The sequence below is a fragment of the Leptonychotes weddellii genome, chromosome 4 (genome assembly GCF_054177405.1).
Source record: "Leptonychotes weddellii isolate Sample4059 chromosome 4, ASM5417740v2, whole genome shotgun sequence".
Lineage (NCBI taxonomy): Eukaryota > Metazoa > Chordata > Mammalia > Carnivora > Phocidae > Leptonychotes > Leptonychotes weddellii.
Window position 1 is genome coordinate 26,885,498 of NC_138372.1, and position 18,400 is coordinate 26,903,897.

General features: G+C 47.9%; 1 protein-coding gene across 1 annotated transcript; it reads left to right on the forward strand.

Annotated features, from left to right (window-relative positions):
• Nucleotides 1-564: 564 nt before the first annotated feature.
• On the forward strand, nt 565-10,643 carry UTP11 (UTP11 small subunit processome component). Its single transcript, XM_081818138.1, has 8 exons — nt 565-733; nt 4,535-4,596; nt 5,797-5,899; nt 6,296-6,409; nt 6,904-6,997; nt 7,089-7,219; nt 9,274-9,384; nt 10,091-10,643. Exons 1-8 carry the CDS (start codon nt 671-673, stop codon nt 10,172-10,174), a joined length of 762 nt encoding a protein of 253 aa, XP_081674264.1. The 5' UTR covers nt 565-670; the 3' UTR covers nt 10,175-10,643.
• The last annotated feature ends 7,757 nt before the right edge of the window (nt 10,644-18,400 follow it).

Consider the following 18,400-nt stretch of genomic DNA (forward strand, 5'->3'; position numbering starts at 1 on the left):
GATAGAACTCCTCCATTCAACTGTGAGCCTCTTGACGGTCCTGTGAAGCAAGCAGAGCACACTATTATTATCCTTGTTTTATGGACGAGAAAAATGATGCTCATTAAAGTCAAAAGACCTGTCAAAAGTCACACTGTCAAAAGTCACACAGCCGGTAAGTGGCAGAGCCAAACATGGTTTTAAGGTCTCCTGTCCGACTATAGAGTGCTCTTTCTGGTACACCGTAAAATTCACACGACTCGTACCTTTAAACGCACCACGTAAATAGGGTAAGTGGAGCAGAGTGGTAGGTGACTGCGCATGCGCGCACTCCAAGCACAGCTCAGCCCGAGGGCAGTGCCAGCCACGTGTTCCCAGGTGCCAACGCGAAACCGAGCGCGAAAACGAGATCTCGGTAAACGTGCACAAGTTCTGGCGAATGAGAACTGACTCTTGCAGAGTCACGGGACTAGACCTAGAAAACTACATTTCCCAGAAGCAGCTTGGAGCTGGACGCCTCTGCTGAAGGACGTAGTTCCGGAAAGGCAGGCGCCGGATAGGCTGCGGAGAGGAAGTGGGCCGTTCTAAGCATCTGGGGTCCTGGCCTATTTCCGGCAGGGTCGGTGGACGCGGCGGCTGAGGGGGTGCGAGACCGGCGTTGTCTACTGAGCTTCTCCAGGCGTGAGCCGACATGGCGGCGGCTTTTCGGAAGGCGGCTAAATCCCGGCAGCGGGAACACCGAGAGCGAAGCCAGGTAGGACCGCACAGGCCCCACAAGCGCCGGCCCGTACCCTCGCGCTCTCCCTCTCTCCACCTGCGGGCCCTGGTTCCTTGTGTACGTCGAGGGGTGCATGTAAATATAAGCAAGTGTATCCTAACGACGCCGGCGTGCCTAGGGCGGAGCCTCGCGGCCTGGCGAGGTGGGGGGTCGTTATTCTCACTCTGGAAGGAACCCGGGCTGTCTTGCGAGGTTTCACTGAGGGAATTGGGTGAGACACTGTGTGTAAAGTGACCTTCTGGGGGGAAGGTGAGGTCAAAGCGCACACCGGCTGGAACTGGAACCCCCATCTGTGGGCGTTCAGCCCTGTCCGTTGCGTAAGGGGGCTGTGACCGAAGAAATTGGTGATGATAACGTTGTTAACACCGTCAGGCGTGGCCTTTGTGCAAAATCCATGAAGATCTTCCACATACGCTTTTTGTTTATGTCTCACACTGTAATTTTGTTTTTTTTTTCCATCCTCATTATACAGATGAGGAAACTGAGGTCCCAGGAGCTGAAGTGACTTGCCGAGTCACAAACACCAAATTCAGGTGGATAAACAGTTGTAGGACTTCTGTGGAGGGTGTGTCTTTGTTGAGGAGGTTGAATAGAAATTAGTTCAGTATATGAAGAATCAGTGTATCCATTCCACTGTGCTTAGAAATTACATCATAACCAATCCAGAAAGGCCCTTAGGGATATCTGGTCGAACTTCATTTCGCAGTTGGGGAAGAGAGAGAGGAGGACGCGACCAAAGTTGTGTTGCTGACTGATGGGATGGAACTAAGGCCTCTTGACCACAGTTCAGTCTTGCTGCCCAGACATTTATTGTGCACTTATTGTGTGCTCCGTGGTGTGCTGGGAGCAATAGTGTAATTTGCCACCTTGTTTGAGCCTATTTGTGGACCTGTGTAAAAGTAGTGATAGAAATTGTTGTGAGCCGGAGCCAGATAAAGTGCTGTCAAATTTACTGTCATCTCATTTAACTCTCGACACTGTGTGGATGTAGGTATTACTATTTTCTCATATTTGCAGATAGGGAAACTAAGGCTCAGATAGGTTAACTTGCCCAAAGACGTACAGCTGTAGCTGGCAAGCAGCAAAGCCAGGAATCAGGCTGCATGTTTTGAATCCAGGGGCCACTAAAAGATGAATAAAGAGGCACCTTTATAAGAGATGGCACATGAAAAATGCCAAATGAAGAATTTTTTTTTTTTTAAAGATTTTATTTATTTGACAGAGAGAGACATAACACAAGCAGGGGGAGTGGGAGAGGGAGAAGGAGAAGCAAGCTTCCCGCTGAGCAGGGAGCCCGATGCGGGGCTCGATCCCAGGACTCTGGGATCATGACCTGAGCCGAAGGCAGACGCTTAACTATCTGAGCCACCCAGGCGCCCGCCAAATGAAGAATTTGAAGTGGAAGAGTAGCGATGATGAGGAACAGCATCACGATGGAACTTGCTGGACTTGAAAGGCAATGATAACAGCTTTTTGAGCACTTACAGTATGCTAGGTACAGCCCAACAGCTGTACAGGATTATGTCATTTAAATCTACAGCATGTCTGTGAGGTGGATTGTTATCCTCATTTGGAAAATGAGGACTCTGATGCTTAAATAGATTGAATAATGTGTCCAAAGTCACAGTTGTAGGTAGTTGATTTGGATTAACAGAGAAGACAGGGCTTCTGTGGCTGGCCATAAGCATGACATGGTCATGTCTGAGAAGGAATAGAGGGTGTTTGTGGGAGAGGTGAGGAGAAAGCCATGCTGGCGAGGCGGGTAAACATGTTGATAAGAGCACTCCATGTTTGGGTCAAGTTTGGACTTTATCCTGTAGATCCTTCACTGAGGTGGTGGGTGAGATACCAAAGATGTTTTGTATGGAGAGGGTAGGTGTACTTAGGTGAGCTATTTCAGATGCAGTGCTAGGTCTCCTATAACACAGATCCCTTTGAATTAGTGTTTTTGTATTTTTTGGGTAGATACCCAGTAGTGCGATTCCTGGATCATAGGGTAGTTCCATGTTTAACTTTTTGAGGAACCTCCATACTGTTTTCCATAGTGGCTGCACCAGTTTGCATTCCTAGCAACACTGCAAGAGGGTTCCTTTTTCTCCATATCCTCACCAACACCTGTTTCTTGTGTTTTGTTTGTTGTGTTGTTTTTTTTTTTTGGTTTGTTTTGTTTTTAGTTCTGGTGTTATTTTAATTATTGAGTAATTTATTGCATCATTTCAAGGATAAAAAATGTGACTTAAAAATCTCATCTAGGGCGCCTGGGTGGCTCAGTTGGTTAAGCGACTGCCTTCGGCTCAGGTCATGATCCTGGAGTTCCGGGATCGAGCCCCGCATCGGGCTCCCTGCTCGGCAGGGAGTCTGCTTCTCCCTCTGACCCTCCTCCCTCTCATGCTCTCTGTCTCTCATTCTCTCAGTCTCAAATAAATAAATAAAATCTTTAAAAAAAAAAAATCTCATCTAAATTATTAGACGAGTTTAAACGTAGAGAAGTGTATGCACTTCTTCAAAAATTGAGATTATTCAGGGGCGCCTGGGTGGCTCAGTTGTTAAGCGTCTGCCTTCGGCTCAGGTCATGATCCCAGAGTCCCGGGATCAAGCCCCGCTTCGGGCTCCTGCTTGGAGAGTGGGAGCCTGCTTCTCCCTCTCCCACTCCCCCTGCTTGTGTTCTCTCTCTCGCTGTGTCTCTCTCTGTCAAATAAATAAATAAAATCTTTAAAAAAAAGTTGAGATTATTCAGAGCAGAAGAGGAGGCAGTCTCGTGTGGTGGGGAAGAGCACAGACTGTGGCCGCATATGGAACGGGTTCTAGTTCTAGCTTTGCCAGTTATTCTGTGTTCTTGGGCAAGCCTCATTCCCCTTTTGGAAAATTGGGGTAACAGTTGTGTGTTTTATCTACTTCCCTTGTTTGTTGTGGGGATTAAATGAGATTGTATGTAACAAGCATAGCAGATTGCTTTGTAACAGAGTAAGCGCTTAATAAACGTGGCCTGTTATGTGGGCAGAAACATCTAGCACAGACAGACATGTATTAATTGCTCAACAAATAGCTTGTAGAAAGGTAATACCAAGATGTAATCCTTGTGCCTTCCATGCTATCCAAGTTCTGTGTCAGAGAAAGTATTTTGTATCACACTTGGTTTTTTCTCTCATACTTCTTACCAAAGGTATAATAGTAACAGTAATGTGCTGGGTACCTGCTTTGGGCCAGGCCATGTGCAGGCACTACCACTCACAGAGGCTCATTTAATCCTCATGAATAACCATGAGAAGCAGGTACAACTATTCTCATTTTTTAGTTAGGAAACATCAGCTCAGAGAAGTTAAGTGACTTGCCCAAGGTCACAGGTTGTTAAGAGGTAAAGCTTGGATTTGAACCCCCTTCTCCAGACTAAATTTAGTGCCCTTGCCACAGTTGCCTCCCTGTTATTATGTTTTCCCTTCATAGTATTTTGTAAACCCTTGGATTAAGTCTGTAGTAATTTTAGTACAGCTGGCAACTGCTTGCTTAGTGCCGAGTCATTGTTGCCTCTCTCTGTCCTTAATAGGCCAGGAAGCCTACTATGGCAGTGCTTGTGACCTCTCTGGCGTCTGTATGGTACCTCTCATCCTGGGGCAGAGCCCAGTTGGGGGAGGGGAGGGAACAGGGTAGCACATTGGCTCCAAGGACATGGATTTACTGAGCACTCCAGAGACTCTTGTTCCTGTTAGGTGTCATGTTGATTTGGGTATGTGTTTGCTGAGGGAACTAAGCACTTTTTTTTTTCCTTTTGTCTTCTAGCCCGGCTTTCGAAAACATCTGGGCCTGTTGGAGAAAAAGAAAGATTACAAACTTCGTGCAGAGTGAGTTCAGTTTTCTGGTAGGGGTGCTGCCAAGAAAGCTGACAGCTTCCCTGCACTGCAGCTGAATTGCCCAAGTGTCCGACAGGGGATAATTTCTTGCCATTGATAAAATGGCCAAAACTCTGGCAACCTGTCACATACTTGTCTTTGACCCTAAACGTCTCTCTTTGTTTGGGCAGAGCGTAATTTATTTAACTGTAGTTGCATTGTGAAATTTTTTTTTTTTTATTATGTTGCTCTAGTTAGTTTTCTCAGAGTGGCTTTGATTTGTTCCTGCCTTGGTGTTTGAGCCAAAAGCTGAATCTTTTTTTCTTTTCTTGAAATGCAAGATATAATCTAAAATTCCAGTTGTTGAGTCTCTTACATCACTGCGTGTGTGGTGTGGAATGAAGAGATGTGAAAGATGGATTCATAAGACTGAGCGTGGGTGATAATGAACTCTGAAAACATTTTATAAAACAATTACCCCCATTCTTCTCCTTTAGCACTTTATTTGCAGAATACTTTATAATTGTTTGTTAACCATGCTGTGCTTGTCAGCTGAGGTCCTTTTGTGCTCCTGGTACAGATGGTGATGGATTAAGTGGATTGCTCTGGGTCCCAGAGTTTTTAAGGCTAATAATGATAACTGAGTGCTATTATTGCACCAGGCAGTGTTGTAGGAGACTTGCAATTTTACACTTATGTATTCCTCCCAACAGCCTTCTGGGATGCTATTATTATCACACCCATTTTACAGATTAAATTGAGATACAGTTTGGTTAAATAACTTACCCAGGATTACTTAGCCAGAAATGGTGGAGTCCAGGTTTTCATCCAGATAGTCTGGCTCCAGAGTCATGATTCTAGTTAGTGTGCTCTGTTGCACTGTGGAGTTTCTGAATCTTATTTGGTCACTTGGTGCCCAAGCTTGCTTTAAAACCCTAATGAGCTTTAATGTGTGCTTTGTTTGGTGTTTCCCTGTAATGAGGTAAATGACACTAATACATGTGAGATGTTAATTTCAGGTGAATTTTGGGTTAGGAGAGGAGCCTACAGAGACAGTAGCTCAACATCAGTGACTATGGAGTCTGGATCAAATCTAGTCATTGCTTTGGCTTTTTTGGGTTTCATTTTGTTTAAACCTTAGATGCTTATAAAGTTTGCTCATTGTGGGTTTTTTGTTTTTGTTTTTGCTATGAACCTCATTTAACCTTTTAGTGACTACCGGAAAAAGCAGGAATACCTCAGAGCTCTACGGAAGAAGGCTCTTGAAAAAAATCCAGATGAATTCTACTATAAAATGACTCGGGTTAAACTCCAGGTGGGTGCCTTATGGATCAGTTGGTATTCTGAGCTCCACGTCATTAAAGAAAATAAGGATGGGGGAAGAGATGGAGAGGAAGGATCCTTGGCCTTTATTTAGCCCTTCTCCAGTTGGTCCAGGTGTTCTTGGTCAGTATCCAAGGCAAACTGCCCCTTCCTGAACAGCATGCATTTCTGCTCTGGAATCTGAGTTGTCTTATGCCTGGAGCTGTTCTTAGAGTGGATGAGAATGGATGACAGGGTGCTAAATTGAACATGCATCTCAGGGGCTTAGTGCATTGGACCGCTGTGGCATATGGCATTCGGTTGTCTTTGTTCCAGTTATGGGCTATGTTAACGACTTATTCGTGGTTTTAATCTAATAGGGAATGTATGTCTTAAATTTGGTTTTTAGGATGGAGTTCACGTTATTAAGGAGACTAAGGAAGAAGTAACTCCAGAACAACTCAAACTGATGAGAACCCAGGATGTCAAATACATAGAAATGAAAAGGGTTGCAGAAGCTAAGGTAATAATTGGAACCCTTTGTTCTGTTGTATTTTTGTTATTTAAGAAAAATACAAATTCACTGGTCTCAAATTATAAGTTGATTTCTTCTGGCATTTACAGACTTAAAGTACTTCTTGATGGTGATAATGATTTAGAAGTATAGTCAGTATGGTGGAGTGGAAAGAGTTCAAGTTTGGAAATGAGACTCACTTAGGTTTGAATTCTGGCTCTGCCATTTATTAGCCCCATGATTATGGACAAATTAACCTTTTTGAGAGATGGTTCCTCATTTCTATCTCATGGGAATGTTAAGTGAGTTTTGTGGAATGTGTAGCCCAGTACCTGACGTGTGGTTGGTGCTTGGTAAATTTTAGTTGTCTTTTCCTTTAAAAGAATGAGGCACATTTTTTGGTGGCTCGTGATAATGATGTGAAATGGTTTAAACTTGTGCACATTCATTTCTGATACCCTGGACGAACCCAATGTAAAATGAGATCATGTTCTGTATTCTAGAAAATTGAAAGACTAAAATCAGAGCTCCATCTGCTGGATTTCCAGGGGAAGCAGCAGAATAAGCATGTATTTTTTTTTGACACCAAAAAGGAAGGTATGAAATGTTTGAGGGTTTCTGGGACAGTCTAGCATGTTGGTCTGTGTTTGGTGTTAGATGGTGCCTTAAGAATTGTCTTGACTTTCAGTTGAGCGGTTTGATGTTGCCACTCACCTGCAAACAGCCCCGGAACTAGTTGACAGAGTCTTCAACAGACCCACAATAGAGACCTTGCAGAAGGAGAAAGTGAAGGGGGTTACCCAGCAGACTCGACTGAAGGTAATTTCCTCCGTTGTTTTTCAGGTCTGAGCTTAGGAGAATCTAGGGTTTGTTTGTTTTGGGTTTTGCTTTTTGTTTTTGTTTTGTTTTTTCCACTGCATTTACTACAGTAATTTGAGGAAAACTCATGAAGTTCCCTTAGAAAAGTGGAAGGAAGATTTGATGATGGGGATGGGAATGGAGGAGGGTTCTTTTTTTGTTGTTGTTCCTTAGTTTTTAAGGTTGGGGGACTTGTGGCCTAGTGGTGGGCAGTTTAGGGTGTGGCTTTTAGATTTGCATTTGAATCCCACCTCTCACTCTGGGCTTTGTGCTTTTAAGGCTTGTGACTGATGCAGAGAGAGGAGGGGACACTGAAGATTAAGGGATTTGGTATATTCTGATATTGAATCTTTAGCAGCAAATACATATCTCAAAAAATCTTTACATATTATGCATCTTTTTTTAAGATTTTATTTATTTATTTGACAGAGAGTGACAAAGCGAGAGAAGGAACACAGGCAGGGAGAGTGGGAGAGGGAGAAGCAGGCTTCCTGCTGAGCGGGGAGCCTGATGCAGGGCTCGATCCCAGACCCCAGGATCATGACCTGAGCCGAAGGCAGACACTTAACGACTGAGCCACCCACGCGCCCCCATATTATGCATTTGTAACCAAAATCTTGTATTGACTTTTCTTTATGGTGCTTTCCGTAGCTGGAACTGGGTTTGTGCAGAAGACATGCTTTTTCTCAAAGCCTTCTGGAGTTGAACTCTCACTTCTGACTGATTCATTTAAAAAAATGCTGTCAATGTGTTTCAAGCAGACAGCTGTTCTGTTTTGATTTGAATCATTTACACCGCATCAGCTTTGCTTCCAATGTTTAATTTCACAGCAGTTTCTCTAGCTCAGAGGCAGCTAAACTTGCTGTAGTAATATAAATACCCCTAATTAGTTTGACTATATTGGGTAATCCCATAAATTTGACAGTCTGTGTAATAAAGTGAAAACAAAAGCTGTCTGAAACCACTGCTGTGAGACTATGCTAGAATTGGTGAATTGTTTAAATCTGAAGCCCAGTAATAGTCCCCTCTTGTAGATAACACTTCCAGCTGAGGAGCCGGCTGACTAGTGTTCTCGTGATAACCCTGTTTGTCAATTAGTTGTATTTTCAATTAGCTGTGTCACCAACACTTCTCAAGTGTTGTGGTAGTCCCTAAAGAGATTAGTGCTCCAAACAGAGTAGTTCACCAACATGCCTTTTGAGAAGTTGGGAAGGTTTGGATCTTGCCATTTTTGTCGAGTGGTATTGTTTCTTTCAGTTGTTTTGTTGAGAGCAAAAATATTTTCATTAAGACTACTGGTGGGTGGATTGCAAGGGAATTTTTAACCTGTAACTTGGAGGGGTGGGCAGTCCGTGGATGGGCTTTAGGAAGTCTGTGAACGCTCTCTTTCCACACTGACGTTTTGTGCAAATAGGTATATATGTTTGCACAGATTTGTACCAACACACATACATATTTATTTTAAGGAAGAATCCAAAGCTTTCGTGAGTTTCTCAGGGGTTTATGATTCCCCCAAATTTAAGGACCACTGGCCTTTGAGGGGTATTCAGCAGGGAGTATTCTCAGGTCAACTTCTACCGAAAAAGTCCTTCTCTCTGAGTTCTGTGGTTCTCAGACACCAGCACACTGCCCAGTGGCCTTTCTGTCCTTTGTTCACATTGTGTCGGGTTTCCAGGACTGGTTCATTCCTGCATTGCCTTAGGTAACCGGGACGCTCACACAGAGGTTGAACAGCTTAGTGTAGTAGTGGAAAGATTCCTGGGATCCGTGAGACTCGCGGGACAGTCCTGACTCTGTTCCAGGTGAACCACGTGTCCCTGGGCAAGTCTCCAAGGTTCTGTTTAGCTCTAGAATGTGGTGTTCCTAAAATGGACAACTTTATAGTCCCTTGTTGTGTTGATTCTGAGTAAGAAGGGAGTTGATGAAACCATTTATGCGTTTGGACTTAAGTGGATTAAAAAGCAGTTTTTTACTCATTTTTATCTTGTTAATGAAAATGTGTGTTTCTTCCGCAGCGGATAGCTAAAGAAAGGCAAAAGCAGTATAACTGCCTGACACAGCGGATTGAACGTGAGAAGAAATTGTTTGTTATTGCACAGAAAATTCAAACACGCAAAGATCTTCTGGTGAGGAGAGAGAGTCTTAGCCCTTCCTTTTTGTTTTTTTTCCCTTCCCCTTGTAAAGGTCTTAACTGGAACTGGATTTCAGCTGTGTGTAAATCAACCCCAGTGAAAATGTCTGCTCCTCAGGGGCAGTGGTTTGAGCCAGTGTCTATTACTCTGACAGTGTTGAAATGTTCCTTGATTAAGAAGGGTAATAAGGGGCTTATTAGTCAGTGCTTTGGACCAGCAAAGTGTAGGATCAGGTAGCATATGAACTTTATAGCTTATGAGCAGCTATGTGTAACATTTAAACAGGTTAACAAAACAGTGTATTGGTGTTTAAAAATAGACAACATTGTGTAGTTAAATAGCACAGCCAGGGATTATACGATGCCCCGTTCATATTCTTGTCGTTCCTTTAAATGTCAGATTCTTCAGCTTTGCAGATCATTCAGATCTGCCTTTCTCAGCAAGGGTTCCGTGTGAGAATATGCCCTACAAAAAAATGATTTGAGTACCTCTCTCCTCAGTTTTTCCAAGATCTTCTACACACTAGGAGCATTCTAGATTCCCAGGAGAGAAAATGATTGATTGCATCTGGGGATACTTGAGGGTCGTGGGCCTTGTCTCTCTTGCACTTTGAGAAGGGCTATATTAGGGCCTTTCTGATAGGTAGTTTATTAACCTTCCTGTTTTACAAAATGCTCTCCTGCTTTTTACTCTTTTGTAGGATAAAACTCAGAAGGTGAAGGTGAAGAAACAAACAGTGAACTCTCCAGCTATTTACAAATTCCAGAGTCGTCGAAAACGTTGAAGTGGTATAGATAAGCTTTGTCATTCCACATGGAGAATAATTCTGTTTTTTCCCCAGTAACTTCACATTCCATTAGTCTGAACGACATGGTTTTTTCTGTTTGTAACTTTATTATAGATCTGGCATTTGATACGTTTCTGTGAATAACATTAAAGCCCCTTCCCTTGTCTTACTGTTTTTGGGGTATGAAATCAGTCTTCTTTTTATATACCTGTATATTTTCTTCACGATGAAAGTTATATAATCTCATTATGGCAGATTTGGAATGAATTCATCTCTAATCCCAATACTCACTGGAGAACACCAAGTAGTTATCAGTGCTAGGAGCTAGGGTATTGGAGGTGAACAATAATGTGAACAATAATGTGGTTTATTTCCTCCATTCTGTAAAGGCATGTTCTGTTTTTTTTTTGCTTTATTTTTGTGTTTTGTAGTTACAATTAAAGCAAACAATTTCATATCCTTTTTACTTAAATTAGCCCTTCCATTTTGTTACATCACTAAATTTTTAAAAAATAATATATGTTCACAGTAAAAATTAAAATATTTTTATTGTTTGCATGTTTTATGTAGTGGGTAGACTGATTTTACCCTCCTTCCTTCTGTGTTTATTAGATACTTAGATGGCTTCATAAATTAGCAAAGGAGGAATTTTTTTCTCTTACACTTTATAGGTACAGATAGAAACCCACAGTGGCACCTCCTTATTGATGAAGCTCAAATCAGACAGATCTGGCTCTCTGTTCCTGTCCTCTGCACTTCTGGCCAACTCATGATTCCAAGGCTATAAATGGCTTGATACAGGCCTTTGCCCTGGAGATAGGGACTCCAGGGCATGTGTAGCAGCTTTCTTCCCAGAGTCTCACCCTTCCCTGCCCATGTAGGGGTGGTAGGCTGAGGCTGTCAAGACAGGACTGAGCATGCTTGGAGCAAATGTGGGAGGAACAGGGTTCTGGGAGGCTTGCTTACACCTCACCCTCTGGGGGGGGGTGGGGAACAGCTGGGCCTGGATTTTAAAGAGGGAGGGAGGGAGGAAGGAAGGAAGAAAATCATCATTAAAACTTAATATGTTCCTATGACTGCTAGGGTCCTGTACAAAGCCTAAAATGAAAGCCTGTTTCCTCAGGGTGTACCCAGTGGGATTTAGATCTGAGAGCCCTGGAAAATAGGAAGAAGGGCTGGGGAATAGAAGCTAGCAGCTTTTGCCTTAAGGAAGGAAGTGCTTCCCAGTCTGTGTGTTTACTTCTTGGGGAGGTGGGGTGAGCTAAGTACATGTTGATGGTCTTATGACATGGGGGTCTGGGGGGCTGAGTCCTGAGCCAGGGAAGGGATTTATCCCATGGGTGCTGGACAGAGGGGTGGGAGGACTGAGCAGCAGTCTGTTCCTGGCACAGAACAGCTTGATACTGCTGCTCTGGCTCTGTCCCTTGTCCCTACTGGGTAGGAGGTAAGGAGTATACCTAATGCCTTTTTTGGGAAGCTTACATTTACACAAAGGTACATACACTTGATCAGGTCTCACATTAATAGACATACAAGATACGTAGAGCTCAGGCCTCATAAACACAGGTGCATGCACATCTATTTGCTCTCTGGTACATGAACACACCACCAGGGTTTTATGTCCACAGGTGACGCGAAGTCCTCACATGTTCTATAGGTACACAGTGATGCTTGAAGAGGCATGTGCACAGGCCAAATGGAGCAGGAAAGTCCATCTCCTGGAGTCCCGTAAGTGCCAGGGTGGAGGTAGAGAGCTTTAAGGGGATAAAACTAGATGTCCTGAATTGCTGTTACACTGAGGGCCATCTCTGAGGCCCAAGGAGAGATTGGCTGCCCCTTGAGATTAACCCAAGACAGATGCTCCAGCCTCATGGGTCCTGAAAACAGGCCAGGACTTTATGCTTTGGTGCTCAGTGGGACCTCAGACTCCTGGCTCATTGCTTGGGAAGGGGAGAGACTGTTGTTTCCTTAGGATCCACCCCTCCAGGCCCAACGGCTGGTTTGGGCTCTTGGTAGCAACCTGCTCTGGCTGGGCCAAGGGGAATGAATGTGGGCAGCCTACGGAGGTGGAAAGCATTTCTCTGAGTCAGAACTTGTGTGGTTCAGGTCTCTTGTACAAATGAGGTCTCCAAAGTATCAGTTACAATAGCTGATATGGAGCACACAGGTCTTCCCAGCAGAGAACCCAACTATCCTGCCTTAGTCCTACTCTGTTGCCACTTCTTAGAGCCCTTCTGACTCAAGCCAGAGAGTGTCAAGCCCCAGCTTTATTCTTGGATTCAATCTTTTTTTTGACTCTGGAGGGAATGGATTCCTGGCAACAGGGTAGGAAAAGGCCCAGTAGGTGGAGCTGCTGCCCCTTTGCTGGGGTTATTTCTCTGGGTGACGGTGTCTACACTCTTAGCACTCTTGGCTTCTGTTGGAAGCATCCTGTGCTCCATTGGTGCTTACTGCCTATTTATTTACTGGATTTAATGCCATAGGGGAGAGCTCTTGGGAAAAAAGATTTTCTCCACGCCTGTTCCCCCACTTTGAGATTAGTGTGACCCCAAAACAAGGACTGGGCAGAAAAGGGCTTTCCCCTCACATTTCTAGTGAGGCTCATGGAGGAAGCTTGTCACTGAGTCCCACATGGCAGGTGGTTCCACCGGGAAATGGTAGGGGTCTCCCCACATGCAGTCGTGAGGGTTTGTGTCTAGCTCGCCGTCTCTCCCCTGCTGCTGGCTGTGGGGCAGTGAATAATTAGAGCTGCACGTCCTCCAGTAGGGAAGGCAGCCAGTAGACGCAGACTTGCTCTGCCTGCCTGTGGAGGCCGGTGAGGCCAGGGCCTGTTGGGACTTGAACTGGTGAGGCAAGTGGGTGTGCAGTGCTGGCCTCTATCCTCAAGCTCTCCTAGCGCGTCGGTTCACAGCCTTGTGCACAGGGTGTTGGGCAAGGGCAGGGGGGTGAAGCTTGGGTGGGAGTCTTGGCCCAAAGTCCCAGGTGAGTTGAGGAATTGGGGGTGGACCTGGAGTACTGTTGGGGCTGAGCTGGCAGGTTTCTTGGGCTTGGGCGGCTGCCTCCTGGGGTGAGAGGGTGCGCGCGCTCTTGCTGAGCCGGTCACCGGGCCTCCCTGTCGGCGGGGCTCCCACCCAGCTCTGTGGGTCTGTCTCATCAGAAAGTGCAGGGAAGAATTGGAGAGAAGCTTCAAAGCCCCAAGAGGCAGCGCTGGCTTTCCCAAGTCCACCCCTTAGAGTGTGGAAGCTCAAGAGGCTGCCCGGGTCATGTTTCTGCTTGTTCTTTCCTAAACTGCTCTGGTCAGAGAGGAAAAGAAAAAATCTCTCCGGCTTCTTCAGACTCCCTGTATGGAATCTCCATGTTCCTCATTCCTGGACCCACCATCGTTTCATTTGGAGAGTTCTGTCTCCTTTGTATCTCTCGTAACCAAAGTTTACCTAGTTGTCTCTGTCCAGTCTTGTCTGCTTCACTTGATAGCCCTGATAATGACGAGAGCCGTTTCCTCTCTCATGTCGGGGGAACAAAGTGCTTGGTGCTGGGGCCGTGGTACCATCCTGAGCACCCTGCTTTAGTGGTAGTAGACATTGGGCCAGAACAGAGCCCAGGACCTGGCTATTTCTAGGCAAGAGGAGTTGGTCTGGGGACTGCTGTGTTTGGGGTTAAGGGTGGGAAGGAAGCCCTTTCCATTCCTCCTGTTGTCTGTCACCTGACGGCCATGCTCAGATCGTAAGTGTTAATGAAATTGTGGTGCCCCGGAGGCAGCTGGGCAGCACCCCCGCCCCCCACCGTGAATCAGCCTGACTCATTTACAGCTTTCTCCCAGTTACCCCAAAGGCTTCTCTTTTGAGGTGACAAATGTGGGGGGTTGGTTTCAGGTTTCATGTTTTTACATTACTGAGTGGAAAAAAAACCTTTCCAAACCAAAAAAACACCCAAAAAACAAAACAAAAAAAAACCCAGCTTTTACAGCAGAAACAACATGTCCCGAGAGCACTGGAAATTTCCCCGTCCCCTCTCCTCAGCTGCTCAGCCACAGACACCAGTGACAGAGGGGTTAAGAGGTGGGGGTTGGAGCTAGGGCAAGTAGAGTGTTGGGGACAGCCCCTTTGGAGGTGGCAGCATTTGCTTTCCTGCTTAAAGGCAGGGGAGAGCCTTTGCAGAGCCCTCTGGCTCTGGAGCCAATAGTATTGCCAAGGGACAGGGTCGGTCAGCTCAGGAGCGGCAGGGACTGGGGAAGGAAGCCATCTCACATCTCTAGCTAATTTGATCCCAGGAGGTCGAGGGCAAGTCCCTCCCTCAGAGAGGGCTCTTTAGGTGGAATGGTAGGTGGGAAGCTGCAGGATCCATCTGGCACATGGAGACTGGGGGGCCACCCCCTCCTGTTACTGGCTGGTAGCATTATAAACCGCTCCCCCCTGCCCCCCGACGGGCAGATGGCCTCCACGGCAGATGGAGACTAGGCCAGCGATGGCTGGGTGAGCTTTCCAGTCCCAGCCTGGCCTCTCTGGCTAATCAGACAATTGAGAGGGGCAGTGACAGGGCTAAGTGTGTGTGTGTGTGTGTGTGTGTGTGTGTGTGTGTGTGTGTAAGAGATGGAGTTCTGGCCTTGTTGGGCCATTCTGGGGGAGAGGTAAAGCGGGAACCTCAGATGCAATCAGTGGATCTTGGGGGCACACCCAGTTTCCCACGTAGAAGTGGCAGGTGCTCGGGGCCCTGACACTGCCCACTGCCCGGGCTCCCAAAGCTGCCCCAGTTAGTTCTCAAGTGAAGGGGATGGTCCCCGGGGTGGGAGTGTCTGCTGCAGCTGGAGCCTGGTGGGCTTGATGTAGGCTCCCTGCTAGGCCCCCAGAGCTGGGCCTGGGCAGCGGCTCCTCCCAGAGGACGCGCCCGTTTATTATGCGCTCGGGCTCCCTCACTGTGCAGGCAGGCAGCGGCCTTCATTAGCGGAGGAGCTGGGGTCTGTTTTGGCTGCCTCATCAGCATCAGTGAACTGCGTCCCTGCGAGATTTGATACAATTTAATTAACCTAATTAAAAGCTCTGATTGCAGAGATGATTGGGGTAGCGCCAGCAGCGACTGCATATTTATAATGAGCTGCAAGGTGTGGGACCGCAGCCAAACGCCACGCATCCTAATGAGCGGGAGCTGAGAGCCAGGGAGCGGGAGAGGGAACGTTTATTTTTGGCAACAATGCCCAGTTCCTCCCTGCCAGGGAGTCAGAGACCCAGGGAGTGAGGATGGACCTGCCCACTGAGCTCTTCTAAGCAAGGTGGAAGCAGGAGTGCGTGCTCCCCGCGCGTTCCTGTGCCTTTGGACGCCCACATGAATGCACCGTGCCGTGTTCGCTGCTTGCGGAGTGGGGGGCTGGGACCCCAACAGTGCACTTTTGCTGCCTGTCTCCATCTCTGGGAATCAGGGGCTGCCTTCTGAACCACGAGCCCTGGTTTGAGGAAATGGCTCAGTAGAACCACCTGGATTTTAAGACGTCGGGATCCCTGGGCTGTTCTCTCTGACTTGCCCAGGCAGATCTGGGCTGACAGGATTAGGCCAAGGGGCTGGGTGGGGGTCGGAAAAGGGGTCTGGATGTCCAAGAGACCCAGGGGAGGATCTTGGGCCTGGAGCAGACAGGAGAAACGGGAGAGATGAACCTCCAGCTCCTCTTGGAGCCCCACCTCCTCGCTGTCTTCCGAGGACGTTGTCCAGAGAGGGCTGCCTTCCCTGGACTCTCCTCTGCCACCGCTTCTGTCTGGGGAGTCTCAGTTTGTCTGACTCAGCGTTTCCGCTGTAAATCACATCTAATAATAACGAGAGTGAGGGCTGTGGCAGAGACGCTGGGGGTGAAGGGGGTGCCGGTGAGAAGGTGCACTGTGGTGTTAAGCAAGGAGGGTGGCAGGAATGGGGCCGGGGTTCTGGGAGCCACCATCAGAGGCCTTGAGGGGAAGAAGGTGGGAGCCGCCCCCCGCCCCCCATCCCTGCCCTGGGAGCTTGTGGAGGTCATGAGCTCATCCTGGCTGGCCCAGGCCCCCCCTCCCCCCAGTGCTCTGAATGCTGCCAGGACAAGATGAGATTTGTCCCCAGCCCACCTTGCAGAGCTGCAGCTGTTCAGCTCCCTTATCAATCTTCTCTGTGGGTTTAATCATCTCTCTGTCATCCTGCTGGGACAGCCCTCCCCTTCCTGGCCCCAGCTTTCCTCCAATCCCCCTCCCCCAGACACACCATCTTCCCTCTCCTGGACTTCCCTTCAGGAGACGGAGGGTGGGCCAGGGCGGCTTTGCCCCAGGTTTCGTCTCAGTGGGGGGGCCGGGGGGGTTCCCTGTTTTTGCAAGGAATAAGGGGTGGGTACAGGTGGTGCTGGCGAAGAATCTGTCCTAGCCAGGTCCCCGATATCTTTGGCTCCATGCCAGGCTGGGTAGGACAGGGTCTGGAGGTTGGCCATGAAGGCCTTGAGCCCAGATCCAAGAGATTCTTGTGTCCGTGCCGTATATGTCCCTTCCTTCTTCGGAAGAAGGCCAGCCCCTTGGGAGCTGTGTCCACCCACGGCGAGCCAGCCAGCCAGCCAGCTCTGGCCTCTTTCCCTGGGTGGGTCCTGTGGGGCCAGGCTCCATGGAGCCCTGTGGGCCCAGGGGCCCGTGGGCAGGAACCACAAGCCCACAGCTTTGCGTGCATCTTGGGAAAAAGGGTGCCCAGGAGTCAATGGAGCCTGTGTTGTGGTCCAGGCTGGGAGCCAGGGCGCAAGGAGCTCTGGGGCCCCTCCTAGTGCTGACGTGCAAGATGACCTTCAGGGCAACTCTTCAATCCTTTCTGCTTCACTCTCTTTCCTCTCCAGAGCATTTGGGGGAATGGGCAGGGAGGGGGTGACATGGGATGGTGTACGTGCCCCTTAAAGGGAACATGAGAAAGAGGGCCCTTCCTCCCCCTATTCCGTGGCTCCCAGTCAGGCACTCTCAGTGCAAATGGAAAGCTGGCTTCTTCCCATTTCTCAGAAGGGAATGGAAAGTCCCAAAGAGGGATAGGATCCCAGGAAGCATCACCCAGGTAGGGGCTGAAAGACCCCACTCAGAGGGTCCTCTCAGGTGGAGACTATAGGTTCTGGAGGGGCAGTGACTAGTCTTGGGCTGGAGGGGGCTGGTCCAGTTCAGCCCAAGGCTGGGCCCTGTAGGACAATGGCATGTTGATGAAGATTTGGTCCCGGCCTCACATGACTCGATGGGGGTGGATGGACTGCACGTGGCTGAGCCCCCGGGGCTGACCTTTGGTCGCTGGCTAGGGAAGAGAGGAAGCCATGAAGCTCTCCTGCCCACTCAGTGCCCTGGGCACCCTGCCACCCCCGCCCCAGGCACTGCTCTCTGGGCACACACACTGTCTTTACCTACCTTCTTTTAGTCTCTCCCTTCCCTTTCTCTTTGCTCCACTGTGTGAGTGTGTGTGTATTGTGTATGTGTATGCATATATGTGTGTGAGTGTGAGCAAGGAGGCACCCGGAGGATGAAATACGGTGAGAGAAGAAACACCCAATCAAGGATGGACCTAGTTTCTGCTGTGGGGACACCACCAGCATAGGGCCCACACATGGGCATGCATGCGTGTCTGTGCACGTGTCTTCAGGGGAGGGGTGGACACGTGTGCCCATGGAGAGGGCAACAGTTCCTCCCCTGGCTTACCCTATGACCTGTGTCGTCTGTGGGAGAGGGGGTGACTTCTCTGGTCAGCATCTCCACCTCCTGCTGGAGCCACATCCTCCTCTCTGGCACAGGGCCAGGGGGGCACTTTCAAAAGGAAAGAGGAAGACTTCTTTTGGGTGGTGTAATTATTATGATCAATGGAGTTAACAAAAATTACCATTCAGTGAGGAGGCAAGGTACGTGCACACACACGTGTGCACCAACACATACACATGTGCACAGTAAGAGCTACACACAGACAAGGGTATGTGGAGGGAGAGTCCAGATACAGAGAGACAGGGAGATACTCATACGCACACCTCTGACTCTTAAATGGGGTTATCTGTCCTCTTCCTCACCAAGATGCTCAGGTGGATGTAGTAAAGGGGGCTATCTCAGGAGAGTCTTCCCTGAAGTCTCCAAGGGGTTGGGGGCCAAGGCCTCTGAGCTGGGGCAAAGCCACTACGAATGACTTGATACAGCGGTTTGAAAGGGAGCCCATGGTCTGACTTTGGCAAATAACATTACAAACATTACATGAAGGTTTTTAAATGAGCTCTTCTTT

Bases quoted from the DNA above. Each gene is read 5' to 3' on its own strand.
- UTP11 (XM_081818138.1), top strand. From the start codon at position 671: ATGGCGGCGGCTTTTCGGAAGGCGGCTAAATCCCGGCAGCGGGAACAC. The intron at 6,410-6,903 runs GTAATAATTGGA...TCTGTATTCTAG, and splicing joins AAAGGGTTGCAGAAGCTAAG to AAAATTGAAAGACTAAAATC. The intron at 9,385-10,090 runs GTGAGGAGAGAG...ACTCTTTTGTAG, and splicing joins AAACACGCAAAGATCTTCTG to GATAAAACTCAGAAGGTGAA.